Source organism: Lonchura striata, chromosome 3, assembly GCF_050655825.1.
Source record: "Lonchura striata isolate lonStrDom1 chromosome 3, ASM5065582v1, whole genome shotgun sequence".
NCBI classification, from domain to species: Eukaryota; Metazoa; Chordata; class Aves; order Passeriformes; family Estrildidae; genus Lonchura; species Lonchura striata.
Window position 1 is genome coordinate 16,227,049 of NC_140705.1, and position 15,245 is coordinate 16,242,293.

General features: G+C 40.2%; 1 protein-coding gene across 49 annotated transcripts in view; it reads left to right on the forward strand.

Moving 5' to 3' along the window:
- The window catches only part of LOC144246077 (uncharacterized), a 220,947-nt gene that overhangs the window by 187,373 nt on the left and 18,329 nt on the right, over positions 1 to 15,245 (forward strand). For 41 of the 49 annotated variants that reach the window (XR_014954204.1, XR_014954205.1, XR_014954203.1 and 38 more), the window contains one exon: positions 5,960 to 6,105. The exons of 7 other annotated variants lie outside the window; for them this stretch is intronic. Coding sequence is in view for 8 of the 42 variants with exons in the window: in XM_085576326.1 (XP_085432452.1) it covers positions 5,960 to 5,995 (36 nt within the window). In the remaining 34 variants the exon portion in view is untranslated. Of the gene's footprint in view, positions 1 to 5,959; positions 6,106 to 7,723; positions 7,818 to 7,984; positions 8,102 to 15,245 lie in introns of all 49 variants that reach the window. One more of the 49 variants, XM_085576325.1, reaches the window with a different exon arrangement.

Consider the following 15,245-nt stretch of genomic DNA (forward strand, 5'->3'; position numbering starts at 1 on the left):
ATTCTACTTCCCATATCCACTTCCTTCCCACTCACATTTCCAGCTGGAAGACCTCCTCTTCCCATTGTAGTACAACTCCCTGATGAGTTATGAGGAGAAAATTAACCTTCCACCAGTACTTCAGACCCTCGTGATCCTTAATAGATTTTATCTGCACTGTGTCCTGTGAAGAAGAAATTGTTGCAGATGGAAGAAATTGAGTGATTTGCCCAAGGTCATCCAGAAAGTTAATGGGCAAATTAAAAGCAATTCTCGTGGATCCTAATTTGGGCTGTGGAAGCTGTAATAGCAATGGTGAAGAGGATGGAAAGTCCAGGCAGATGATTTGCACTTCTTACTTACGGCCAAATATGATACAAATTGAGGCAACCCCCATTCCTGATGAGGAGAGGCGGGAGAGTGGGACATAATTCAAGCTATTTAGATTCTGCTATTTAGCATTTGCCGATCACTAATGTGATATTTGCAAAGTATAATATTTTCTAACAGCTGTAAGAACAAGAGAGCCTAAAATTTCTCCCTATACATAATATCCATGAAATTGCATTGAATATTGTAATGATGTGTTATGCTGCCATTAGCTCCCCGTGAATACCTAATTTGGAAGGTTAATGAAATTGACAAATGTGTGTACTGTATGTGCATTGTCAGTACTAGTTAATGGCAACTCTCACATTTTTATTTGGAAAATTATATAAAACTGAAAGTGACAATTACTGTAACTTCATCTTTTTTGGAATCTAGCAGAGTGTGCAGTTTATTTAAATAGGGTTGTATGTGTTTTAAATTTGTATACTATCATATGAAGTCCTTTGCTCATCATGTGATTAAATACTTAATTTTTACATGAATGAATGCATGTATTGTGATCTTTTACAGCATATTGGGCCAATATTTTTTGCTTTTCTTTGTGTGTATTCCACACTAAAATACCATAAGTCCTTGTCTTCCTATTGGCTCAACAATGGTTGATTACAAACCTTGTGCCAGTTAATTCAAAGAGACATCACACATTCAAAATGAATTTCTCCAGGCAAGGAAAGTATGCGAGAGCACAAAGAAAGAGTACACTCTTATATTTTCTGAACATGGACACTTGCAGCTGCTGCTGTTTCCATATATGAATTTGATGAGATCCTTGAAGTTTGGCCCCTAATTATTTCTGTGGCTTTAGAGAGTGCCTCTTTAGGTCAAGGTCACATTTTTAGGTGTATAGAGTCCAATTTAATTTCTTCTTTTGGTTTAAAGCTGTTCAGTTAGACAGTTTCACATACCTTATGGTCCTGGAGATCTCAGTTTCATCTCCTGGGAAGTGAGAAGAGGCATTATGGTTGTCCTCTGTGATGCACCACAGAATGGATAATGTTGCCACATCCAAGCCTTGCAGGCTAGAAAAGAGTGTATTGATGGAGTGATAGCTGCACAACCCACTTCCTCTGTTACTTAATTTTTGGGCAGCTCTTCAACTCCTTGTGGAGCTTCTTCTGAGGAAGCAGGTGTCGCAGAGGAGGTGGCTGCCCTGAGGAGACCATATGTGTCACTTCCAAGAACAAAGCAGTCTTTTAAACCAGTGCTATATTGAGCCTGTGAGTCATGAATCTTTAGATCAATAACCAAAATGTTTTTAAATGTGGGGGCAGCCCCAAATAGAGTGACTCAGCGCCGCAGTTCCACACTGAGCGTGACTTGGTGCAGGGTCTGGTTTCAGATAAGTGGTCACTGGAGCAGGGCCAGGTGATGTGCGGGGGCTGAGGTGCTGATGTGGGCACAGCTGAGCGGGGTTTGCTTTTCAGTGCTCAGTACACCTGCTCTTCAGGCAGGAGCTGTGCCCTTGGGCTCTCTGAGGGTCAGCAGCCCATCTGACTTTCCGGCACTTGTAGAGTTGAGTTCGCACTGTATATTCCCTCATAATGCTTTGTCCCTCCATATCCCCTCTTTGTACCTGTCTGGTCCATCCCAGCTTTCCCATCAGTACCTGTATGTCCATCAAACCCCATCCCATCCCCCTGTGTCTCCTCCCAGGTGATGTGTCCATCACCTGGTGACCTTCCCCTTTGTCCAGACCCTTCTCCCAGGGTCACCAGGTAGCTGAACCCTGGCTGGGACTCCTCCCCCAGCCCCTCCTCAGGGGTCACTCTGAGGCCTTGCCCCCCAAGAGCTGCTCCCATGTTCTTCCCCCATTGCCTGCTCAGGTTTCCCGACCCCCCATATCTGGCTGCTCTGGGTGGGGATACCCTCTCTTGCTCTGGATGTCCTTCGAGGTCAGATGTGGCCTGGGATCTCTCCAGGCCCTCATTAAACTTTGGAACTAATCCTGAGGGAGAGCACCTCTTTCCTTTGCTTGTGGGACCAGCTCGTCTTCGGACTCACAAGGGAGTTTCTCCAAGCCCCCCGGGATCCAAGGAGAAGTTCCTTCCCTCTGCCCAACTCACCCCACTGCCCAGCTGGCCAGGCTCCACAGGGGATCTGTCCCCGTGGATTCGAGGGAGAGACACAGCAGGCACTTTTTATAAGGTGCAAGTCAGCCCATCTGACCTTCTGGCATTTTTTATAAGGTGACTTGGAGTTGCTGAGGCTTAAGACATTCTTAGGCTTACATTCTGCTGTGGCTTTCCCCCTTTTTATCATGTTGTATTAATAAATATATGTCAGATCTGCTGGAAGAATACATCTATTCAGATCCTCTGTTGCAGATGCTGCAGATTCCTGTAGCCTAAAACTCTGAAGAACTATTAAATGCTTGTCCTTCTTGCACTTGAAAAGAAGGACTTTTTTTGCTTTTGCTCCAGGCCTGGTGGCCATGTCACATCAGGTTCATGGTAATTTTCAGGGAGAAGCTTGAGTGCATTAATCATGCCACAGACCTCTAGCCCAAAAGCACAGATCATGCTTTAATGTTAGCATCAGCTGTGATTGTCTATCTATATGCTGATTTGAAGTAAGAAATTTGGAGCCTGGAAAAGCTTCACACTGAGATTTGTCTTGATAAGTGGGAGTGTTTTGCTCCTCTGTGAATTAATGATTTACTAATAACTCAGTAAAGGATAAGAGATATTTACACCTGGTCTATTGAAGGGAGATTTGCATTTGAAAATGTTAGGCCAGTAAATAATCCAGAGAGATGACGCTGAAGCCAACACCTGAATGAAAGAGGGGAGATGAATTTGAATGAACCTTCATGCAAAACTCCAAGAAGGAGTACAAAGTTATAAGTTAGCCTTCTTCCTTGGCTGCAGGTTCCCTTCTGTGAATATAGACATTTGTGATGGAGAGTGCACACCAGCTCTGAGACGCTGTCCCTGTGGGTCAGATGTGGTTGAGATCTTTTTTGGCAGTTAGATACAAAGTGAGACAAGAAGGAAAGAGATGATTGTGGGCCTCTTGGACTTGATTTTAGACAAAGTTTTCTTTCCTTTTTGCTAGCTATATGTTAAAAATCCCTACAACTCTGTTGCTTATTTTGGATTTTATAAATAAGTATTTTTCCTTGCTTTTGACTTGGCTTGTGCAGAGGGTGATTTCTAATACTGGCTAGCATAAAAGCCCTATTCTGAAAACTGGTATATAGGCACAGTGTAGTAACATCAAAGCCTTCATGATCTCCCACATCAACAGAAATTGATATGTGGGACAGAAAGGCAGCTGTTAAAGTAGGAAAACTATGTTAATGTAAAATATTTTTTTGATCAGCACAAGGTAGGGGGGTGTTGTGCACAGGGGGACAAAAAGTACATTGAACCTCAAGTTTTGTGTTCCTTTCCAGGGCTTTGGGGGAGCCCAGAAAAAGCAGTTGACATGCTCTAGCTTTCCTTTGAAGAGCTCTGGCTCTTGTATAAAGATATTTGGTAGTTCCTGCAAGCTGGAGCATATTCGATAGGCATATGCATTCTTCTGTTCTTTTCTGACCAATATGTGTGTGCAAAAGGGAGATAGATAAAATTTCTGCTGATGGATCAGATTTCCTTCAAGGTCAAGAACTAAAGTTATGTAATCTTAAACTCATGAAATTGAAGGAACTCAGAGAAGGAAAGTAATAATGAGGAAATGTTTCAAATGAAATGCTTTTTCTTCAAGAAATGTAATAGGAGCACTAATTGTTTTCAGCTTTTTGACATTGTCAGCTTTTTGACAATGGTGAGTAACAGTGAGAGATGATGATGCAAGAACACCATAGGGAATGGGCCCAGAAGTGGCAGGGGACTCCCTAGGCTGGGAATGAAGGAGTTTTACCATCCAGGGCCTGTCCCATCACCTCCAGCAGTGATTCCTTCTAGGAAGCTTATTCCCACCCTAAGGATAGCAGGTGTGGGGCCCTGACTCCTCAAAGAACACTGACTTTGTCAACAGCTGACACCAAGTCTAGAAGAATGATCACTTTCATTAAACAGAAAAAAATTCTACTGGGAATTTGGCTACAAGCAGAGAGTGTCCACACAGGGCAGTAGGAAAAAATGAAAGTGAGTAACATTCCCTATTGAAAGTGAGTAACATTTCTCTACTAAGAGAAAATTCTCTTAATATCTGTGGAACATAACAGAGATCACACCTATCAAACAACTCTGGATAATTATTGATTCATTATGATGTATTTCAACCTTCAGCTAGAAAACTCTCACTGACCTCAAAAGATGCAAACTGAACTCAGTGAAAGATAAAATAATCTCCTGGTCATTTAGCCAGTAAAAGTTTGAGAACTAAGGTTTAATTTGCTTTCTAACAAAAACACACAGAGTCATTTATCTGAGACCTACCAGATATAACACACAGAAAACCATGTTATAATTTCCCTTTCCTTAGCTTGGGACACACCTTTCGTGAATATGTGAATGTGTGATACTTTAGGTGTAAAAAATGATACTACACTAGAAGGAGCAAAAATTAGAGTTCACAGCCCTGGGAAGGGCAATTATTCTGTTGCTTCTTGAATGTTTTTATTTCATCATATTTTCTTAAAATGACTGTACTATTACAAAAAAAAAAAAAAAAAAAAAAGAGATGGGATGCCATTTCTCTGACTGTCGTTAAGCACGAGCCATAGGTCTGCTTATGCAGCTGTGTCCCAAGCTAAAAGGAAACAGTGCTTTGGCACTCCAGAGCAAAGAGTCTTGATTAAAAACCTCATGGTTTAACCTCTGGCTTGCTAACCTTTGGTTTTAAATGTAATGGGGAAATATCTTAGCATTATAGTTTTATTGAATCAAGTGGATACAGCCAAAAGACCAATGTTTTTGATGTAAATTTGTGTTGTGGTACCTTCTAACTGGGAGGTAAAAATTGAAATATTGCTTCTATCTAAGGTTGGGGCCATAAATACTACTACATCCAACCTATCCTAATTTTGCTAATCTTATGCTTTTGCATCTGATGAACTGCAACTCAGGATATTTAGCTTTGTTCAGACACTGGCAGTATGGAAGAATCATGAAATGGCTTTTTTGATTCTTCTGATCTTTTACCTATTCTTTGATTAAATGTATGTTACTCATAATACCCAGCTTTAAAAATGTCCCTCTATTTCTTCTATGACTAGGTTTGTTGTAGCTGAGCTGGAATTTCTGCCAGGTGGAAGTACTCTATCCATTGTCTACTCCAAAATGATTTAGACCGTGTGGAATTAACTTTCCATTACCACAATCCAGGGTTAGCAGTGTCTTTCACAATAACCTTTTCTTCCTTGTTACCCTGGTAGAAAATCATCTTTCTGGATCATACACAAAGAATTCAGGTGTCACAGAGGTCAGAACAGAATTACTGAAGAGATAGAGGAGGCTGACAGAACTGCCTGATGAGGTTCAAGTCCTTGCCATAGTATGTCACATCCTGTCTGAGCTGGTGTCCAGTGCATAAAAGCTGGAAATAAATAACTGTGCTTATCCCAGTCTCTTTCCTATGTGGGCTCTGTGCGTTTAGCTCTCTATGCTATCTGAACTTTACTGAAGTAATTTGTTATTGTTTTCAGGACAATGATTGCTGTCTGAACAGGTTGTCCCTGTAGGGACAGGTTTCAAGTGGCAGCTGTGTGGGATACAGGCAGCATGTGGAATACAGGACTTGAAGGATGCTCAGCACCCAACATTACAAGATTCTGCTTTTTTTTTGACTTTGGTGAGTCTGCCTGGGTGAAAGAAGCTTACCTGTGGGAGTTGTAAAGTATGTTGCTAAGCTTATTTTTGGTGTTTCTTTTAAAAATCTTCTGTGCCTGTTGCCAAACATAAGACATTTGTTTTCAAACTCTAACTTCTCAGGTAAAGCTGTCATGTTTATTCTGACTCACTACATCAACACATAAACATGAGATTTTTGTTTACATTTATTGCTCTTTGTGTATCTTTATATAACCTGGAAATATTTTTTCAAGGCTTTATTCATTCCAATGTATGAAAGAATGAGGGAAAAAAGTGTCACTATATAATCTAATCTCAGAAGCAGTGTTTGAGTTATGTGTTGACTACAGTTAAACCTGAGGCAGATTTGGGTTTGCATTTTCTGGTATAACTAACAGCCTAGCTTTGACCATCACTTGACATTAAAAATAATTTTCCACTTTTCAACATGAAAGTCGTGAGTAATCCCTGAAATGAGTGTTGCCTGTGTAGTGTATTTGAGGAATGGTTTGGGGCAGGTTAACTTGCATTCACAGGTTCTATAATCTATCATCCACTTTGCAGTGCTTTAATGTACTAACATTTTCACAGGCTGCAGACAGTGGCTCTCTGCTCAGATTAACCACAAGCTCATTCTGTTTCACCACAGTTTGACCTCTCTGATGAGCTGCACATTAATGTGTTTGCAGACTGTGTATGTATATTTGGCTATAGACGTGTAAAGACATGCACAGCACAGAAATTGTTTTTATTTTTAAATGTGTTTGGTTTTGACTGTGATCTGGCTGGTCATTTATTGCTGGTAAATGATTTTTGTGGCGTCAGTCAGTTGTGGAGCGCTGTTAAATATTGGCCCATTGTTTTCAAAAAAACAAAGATTATTTATGGAGGGTGTTACAGAATCAAATCAGAAAAGACCTTGCCAGGTCATCTAGTCCTGCTGTGTTGCCTTAAGGTAGGTAGTCTTAACCAGTTAGTCTTCCCAATGTCTGCTCCAGCTCACTCCTGGTATCTTGTCCTGCTCCCTGCTGTCTGACTGTGGGTGCTCAGCATGCTGTGACTCACATCTTATTGGAATGGACCTCTGTTTATTTCACAAAGGTCAGCTGCAGGCTTGTGGAAAGCAGATGAGTCCTTCTGCTCCATCTCCTTGCCTAGGGACATAGAGAGAAGCAGAGCAGGGAGCTGAAAGTCAGGACTGAGCTAGGACAGCTGAAGCTCTCTTCTGTAGCACCTGCATTCACATCCTTGGGGTTGGGTTGTGACTGCTGAGTTTGGGCACCTGCTTCTCATCTGCACCAGGTCCTTCATACTGACCTCAGCAGAGGCTGTTTGGAAGTGAGGAGTGAGCTGATCCTGCCATCCATTAAATTAGTACCTGCAAGTAGCCCCTATGCCTGAATAAATGACCAGATGTTTGAGGGAGACTAATATGCCACAGGAATGCATGCTCTCACCCCAGGCTCCAGCCACTGGGAATCTTTGCCAGGCACTGCAAAGTTGGCATCTCCAGAGAATGATGGCATCTCTCACCGGATCAGCACTGGTGAGGGATGTGGTTACTTCCAAATGCTCTTGCAATTCTCTCCATCCTTAGTACCCTCTCCATTCTGAAACAGGCTGGGCTCTTTGCTGGCAGTACTTTCTCCCAGTGAATGACGAGCAGGAGGAAAACCTGGATATCCATCTTGCCAGGCTGCCACAGAGTGCCAGGTGGGCTGTGTTCAGTTGCTGTGCTTTGTGCTGCCCAGCCCCACCAGGGTCTGTCACCCCATGCTAGGATGTGGGGTGTTGGGCTGAGGCTAAGGCCAGGCTTAAAATATATACCCCTTAGACACTGCCTTCTTATCCAACCTGGTTTTTAATTTTATTTGCTGTAGTTTCAATGGAGTTTGTCCAAATGGTCAAAGAGCACTCCCAGGGGCTCCTTCAGGGGTTTCAGATGGTTTATTTTTGAAGAGTACTTTCTCACTCACTTTGACATGAGACATGCAAAGGTAATGTGCTCCTCTTCCTTTCTGTCTTTTTTTTCTCCAGCATGTAGGAACTCGTTATCGGTTTCACTGTGCAGATGAAAAACTATGTCTTGAGCAACCTCTATAAATGTCACAGGAATGTTTTTTTCTAGTGTTTACTGAGAACATATTATGTTTTAGTGTCTCTATCATAAATACCTTTTTGTTAATTTTTCACCCTCACTAAATCTATTACAAGCTTTAATCAACCTTTCTAAGCAGTAATAAAATGTTATCAGCAGTTGGCAAAGATCCTAAGTGACAGGCCCTAATGTTTTCTAATGATTGTCATTATTTAGAAGATGGTTTGTAGTTTTACAAAAAATAATTAGATCTATCATATGCATTTGAAGAGAGGGGAGTGTTACTCCTTGGATAGTTTACTCTCAAGAAGTGTAATTTGTAAATAATTACTTAAAAAGAAATAAACCCACAAGCTAGAGCTGAATGGAAATTCAAGATCTATTTAAGCAAATGTAGGCAGAAGAGAGCATGCTTTATGCTTAAAAGGCAAGATATTCCTCAGGTGAATGCATACAGTTCAAATTATTCACCTACAGGTCAAGAGGACCAGAAGTCTGAATTTCTAAGTTTACAGCAGCTTATCATCTTTCTACATTGTTACAGACACAAAAATAGGCTTTGTGAAACTATGACTTTGTATTATGCAAATTACTTTTCCTTTTAAGAAACAGTCAATACTGTTTTACTTGCATGACATGTTTCTGTAACTGGAGAAGTGAAAGGTTTGAAATAAATGAAGGTGAGAATTTCTGGTCTCCTTAAAGTTTAAATATTTTAGGTTTGTTTCTTTAAATTTGTTTTATTTTGTTTTGTTTGGTTAGGTGTTGTTTATAAGGGAATGTCATCCAAACACTATGATCTGGATGAATTTCAGTATTGATGTATTCAAACAAGATACATTTCCATGAATTGTCAATGGTGTGACTATATTTTAGTTCTTACTGTCCTGATCCAGGTTGTTGCTGAATCTGGAGAAGATGCAGCCCTAGTCTTAGTACGAGATACATTTGGTATGTGGTCCACACGTGGTGTTCAATCAGCTGTCCCACACCTCCTGTCTCACCACTGTGATGCAGCAGCTTCCTGCCTCCAGGTTCTGCTGTGTCCCTGAAGCCACAGAAGTTTTTACTGCACCCCTGGTACAGCCCTTGGGCTTTAAGAGGACCACAGCTGGGATCTATTCTTGGGCAGCAGTCCAATGGCATCTTCTTCCCTTTTTGTTTTCTCTCCTGTTGTATGACCCCCAGAGGTATGCCAGTAAAGAAAGGCCACCTATTAAGCAGCACAGCAAATAATCACAGTGAATAAATCTACAGTACTCCTAGATACTTGCTGGTGCCACAAAACTGAAATCCTCACCAGCACCAGGCTGGGAATGTTTTATAGTTTAATGTTGTTTCATGCCCAGTGAATGCTCACTGCTGACCTGCTTTCAGAGGGTGTAAAAAACATCTGTGCAGGTGTTTAGGTCTTATGGATGTGTTCCCAGACGCCAGCACACACACACACACACACACACACACACACAGACCCACACACCCTTCAATCCTTTAGGCTAAGTGATCAGTTTAAGCACAAGCGTGGACCAAATCAGATTAATGTAACTGAGCTGGATCTCAGCTTTGCAGCCACAGACCTCATCCTCAGTCTGCTTTTAAGCCTCAAAACTGAAACTCATGCCCAAGTACACCCTTTTCCCTGACATCAGTTTCCCTATTGTTCAGCATGTGGATCAGCTATGTGCTCAAAGTGCACTTGCAAATGATTATTAATTTCTGTGTATTTTTGAAAAGCTTGGTTTATTTTTTGTGGTGGGTTTCTGTTGGCCAGTGTAGATGTTGACTCTTTATTCCTGTCATCACCTCTTAGACATTTCTAGACTGTTATACTGAAAGTTATTTTTTTTTTCTCTAGTGATCTCTGTTTCTGCATATCCCAGAAACTTTCATGTTTAATTCTGTTAACAAAAAAAAAAAAAAGAATTAAATGTTTAAAAAAATTAAGCTGATTTTTAGCTCCTTAGTAAACACTAAATGGTGTACTTTTTCTAAGCAAACTAGGCATTTTTAGCAATTAATTTTTTTTTCTGAAACTCTCCATCACACTGGAAAAGGATATGCATCCTAAAAATTTTATAAAATAAGCAGAAAACCCAACTCAAAAGGACTGACAGTGTTTAAAGTTAGCATTTGGAAAGTTAGCATTTGGAGGATATCTGAAAGAAGCAGCAGCAATGTTTAAATGGGAAATGCCAGACTATAAATTCTTTTTCAGCTAGATTATATGCTGTACAAGTGTTGATTTTCAATTTATACCTCTGATATGAGTCATTGAATGTTCTGATTCTTAGTTTATTTGTCCTGTCTTCAGCAAAATGGATTCAATATAGGGTTATCCAACCATGATGCGTTGTCTCTGTGCCTCAGATGTTATATTGGTGAAATCTTAGTGTCTGGCACTATCTAAGAGGAGTATAAAAATTTGATTTGGTCTGCAGCCAGTTTTCCTTCCACTCTGGAACAATGATGGAACATCTGGAGAACACTGTATTCATTAACCCAAATCCTGAACACTTCACATAATACCTGATCCTGTAAGAATCTGCTTAGTTTTCCAGCCTATGCAATTTGTGCTGGATGCAGCTAGAGCATATTTAGTCAAAGCACCTTGTCTCTTACATTTTTGAGCTTTTATGCGATGTTATGTTTTGTCAAAATTGATGATAACAAGATTCCCATTTGTTTTCTGATTTTAAATGCCAGTTATATGCATGGTGGCTCACTCCATTCTCTCTCCTCCAGAAATTTCTCTTTATTTGTTATTTGTATTTTCAGCTGGAGACCTTGGGGTTTTATTTTACCCAGGGTCTCAGCTGAAGCCATATGCCAAGAGGCCTCTTAACTTTCGTGAGGATGGATCTTGGAATATCAGACTGGCACAGTGTGCCACCTTTATTGTTTTTCCTGCTTTCATAATCTCCCTTTCTCACAGTGGCAGATGCACACCAGTATTGTGGCTGTCAGAATAGCCATTTTCCTCCTGGGGTTTGATGCTGTGCTCTGGCCAGCTGCTGTGGGGTATACAAAAGGGATGCAGTTGGTACATCCCAAGGTTTGAATATCCCCTGTGATTTTACATTCTGTGCTTGCCTAAGAAAGGGATTGTGTTTATGTCTTCTCATGACCTCAGATCCTCTGCATGGATTTGACTTTTGTTGAGACTAAATAAAGCTAAACTCCTTAACTATTTTTAAAAAATGACTGTCCTAATGCAAAACATGGGAGCTCATCTGTCTGTTATAGGAAAGGAGGAAGGAAGCAGTGGTTAGAAAGCCCTGGAACTTTTTTTTCTCTTTACAATAGAGGTATGATCTGTGCTTGACCTTGTGCAAGTCACACAGGCTGAGATCCAGAAAATACTTAATGCACCTAAATCCCACTGTGGGTTTTAGCCACCTGGATAGGAGAAAGGTCCAAATTTTCAAAAACCTAAGGTTTTCAGAACACCTCATCTGCAAAATAAACATGGAGGCTCATAGTTTTCTTCAGCGGGCTGTCATGAGAACAGATACACCACGTTTGTAACATGTAAGCCACTCATCTCTGTTAAGCCCAAACGCTGAATCAGAGGGACATAAAAGTCTATGTTATCCCACTGCCCACCTTTTCCTCTGATGTTTTTAAAATGTATCATTTGCTGGCAGGATTTGGCAGAAATGCAAGAGGGTTTGGGACCAAACCTGAAAATTCTGTCTTTGTATTTTATTGATACACCCTCCAAATCTTTATATAAAAACAACTTGGGCCACTTTTCAAGGCCTTGACATCAGCATTGCTGAAAGAGTTAAGGCCATTAGCTGGGTGCCATAAAATACTTAGTATCTTACATCTTCAAAGCAATGTATAAACATTAACTAATTAATCTTCAAAATAGCCTTACCTCCACACCCCACAGTCAACCCTGATTAAAAAGTAAATATTCCTCCTGCACATGTAATCAAGGCTCAGAGCTTTATGCTCTAAGAGTGTAATTGACTTGTTCCTTGTTTGTGATTTTGATAAACAATTTAGAGTAGTTCAAAGGATGCAGAGCCAGAGGGAAGGTCAGTAGCAGTGTTCAGGTATAGAGCGAGAAGTGCTTCCTTCCCAGACATCATCAATATTTCTGGACTTACATTTCTTTTCACATTGATATGAGAGAGAAAATATTTATGGCACGAAATACTGCGCCTAGCAAGCCTGAGCTATAGTGACAAGAATGGTACTTTAGTATACTTTTTCAGGTACCTAAAATTTCAGCTTTCCATTGCTTAGTGTTTTAATTGGTGTGGAGAAGTGCACCACAAGTCAGTCCACTTGCTTCACTTCTTTTCTGAGAGTGGACCCATCACTAGATGCATCCAGTTACAAAGTGTAATATTGAAACCAAATTGATAGCTAATGCAAAATTAGAGGAAATTTCTGTACTTGAAAAAACCTCAGATGAGGTTGTGTCTCTTAAATCTGAGCCTAAGAACAGATATATTGCAGATGCTTCATCACAATGTCTTGTGCCACTGTGAAAGTGACATTTAAAATAAAACCACTTTTTGACTACTTACTGAAAATTGTTCTCATTATACCTGAATGTTGCTGCATGAGTGAGACTCTTCAAAGAGCACTTACTACTTTTACATGTTTTGATAGAATAGGGGTGTACAAAACCCCATGGCAATAGCCATGTATTTACATCTGGAAGCATCTCAATGGATAAATGTTAATAAATATCAAAGATAGCCTCAGTCTGTGCCAGTGGAGGTTCAGGTTGGACATCAAGAGGAAATTTTTCACTGAAAGGGTGGCCAAACATTAGAGGCTGCCCAGGGAGGTGGTGGAGTCATTGTCCCTGGAAATGGACTTAGTACTGTGGTTTGGTTGGTGGTGTTTGGACAAAGGTTGGGTTTGATGGTCTTGGAGATCTTTTCCAAGCTAATGTTTCCATGGTTCTGTACATGAATGCAAATGTCAGGCCAGTGCCAGGCTTACAGATTCTGCATGTGGCAGAAGGCAGGTCCATGGCCCTGTGGGTCAGTGCAAGGAGGAGGGATTCAAGATCTACGATCCACTCACAAGTCTGGGGGATCAGTCTGCTGTAGGATCAAGATATTGTAACAATTTTCTACTGCTGCTTATCCTTCCACTCACAAGTCTGGGGGATCAGTCTGCTGTAGGATCAAGATATTGTAACAATTTTCTACTGCTGCTTATCCTTGATTTTAGAGCCTGGGTACTGTGTCTGCTGAACCTTAGACCTTTTTTGTTTTACTGCAGATATTACTGCAGATTCATACTGATATCTTGTCTGGTTGAGATCTGAGACTTAAAAGATGCCTCTTTTTTTTTGTTTGCTTGAGAGCACAGTCCTCCTGAATGACTGCAGAAGGTTGCTGTGTTCACTCTGTTGCAGCATGTGGTTAGTTCTTTTCTACTTCATGCTTTAAAGATAAACATTTCAGGTGCTGAAGTGCATTACTGCTGGGGATCCAAGATTATTGTTGTATGTGAATTAAAAAAAAGTTTCAAGTCAGGCAGTTGAAAATTGTGCAGCTGAGTTGGTGGGGATGGATAACTGCATCAAGAGATGAAATGTACTTTTGCATGCAGCAAGTTTAGGTGACAGCAATAGTTGCATTGTGACCGTGGTGTTTGGTGTTTGGAGGGCTCGGTTTGGGATTGTGAATTACCATTGCAGTGCCTTTATCAGCAAAATGCTGTATACTTGCCAGCCCAAAAGTGTTTTGATTGTCTACACGCATAAAGCACCATGTATATCTTCTTGAAAAACCTGAGTTTTAAAGATCACAAAGCAGTTCTAGTAATGAATAATATTTATAGAAAATCCAGCAAATTGGAACACTTGATAAGTTATTAAAATATATTGCATGAAATTCAGGTGTGGTTGGTTAAAAGAGTTAAAAATAATGGATTCTTGCTGTGCCCAAATTGAGTTTAGTTTGCAAGATATGCCTGGTCCTGCTTTTGAATATTAAAAATTCAGCATTTGTCACATAACCACTTCAGCTCAGTTCAACACACCTGGGTGCATGCCACAGTGGGATTAACTCTGATCTAATCACTAAGGAAAGTGGTCTTTTCAGGTCAGGACTGAGGTCATGATTAGATTGTAGATAGAAAATTATTCCTTCTCTCTCTGAATCACGCTTATTTACAGTATCAGGTGGTGTTCACTCATGTCTCCTGATTTCATCATTGAAATGCTAATACTCATTCATCAGTGTCACTGATACTCCATGTGTGTGGGGGAGCATGTTTTATATTCTCAAATAGGCATTGAAATATCATTTTCAAAGGTAGACCTTTGTTAATACATTTAGGTAGCTCTATATATTTAATTAGGTCAATGGCTTCAGTGGACATTAAGTTTCCATTCATTGTAATAATATTGTGCCTTTGTATTCAGCTTGTCTTTAGTGAAGCCAGAAAGTGCATATGTAATGGTCTAAGCAATTGTAAAACAGAAATAAAACATAAATTCTTATCTTTGTGTCGAAATGTTAAATGTTCACATGTCATAAACTTCCATGTACCAAGGATGCTCCAACAGTATGAGTGAACTGCTTGTCTATTCTGCTTTCTGGTTTGCATCATCCCATAGCCTTTTCAGCAAGTAATTGATAAAAATACATATATTTAACAAGGGCAGCATTCTTATTAGAAATTAGATTAATATTTTGAGATAAAATATTTGAAACACGTTGAAAAGCAGCAGAAGGTAATAGCTGTAAAATCTTTTAATCCTTTCTGTCTCCTTGCTATCAGTTTCCTGGATCTGTTTTGGTACAGAAATATCCAGAGGCTCTGTCTCTCACAGCTCCTCTGCTCCTGCAGACTATTACATCAAAAATAGGTGTCATTTTACTCAGCTCTTTGAATATCTCCTAGTATCAGCTTGGTGATTCTCACCTTAGGATTTAACATCCTCTGCAAATGCTAGAGACAAGCTGGATGTGATAGGGAGACAGGTTGTAGTGTGTTTCTTCCACTGGCTTACTCATCTGCATATAGAATGTAAGTGATTTTCACTGGCATTTCAGGATTTTGAG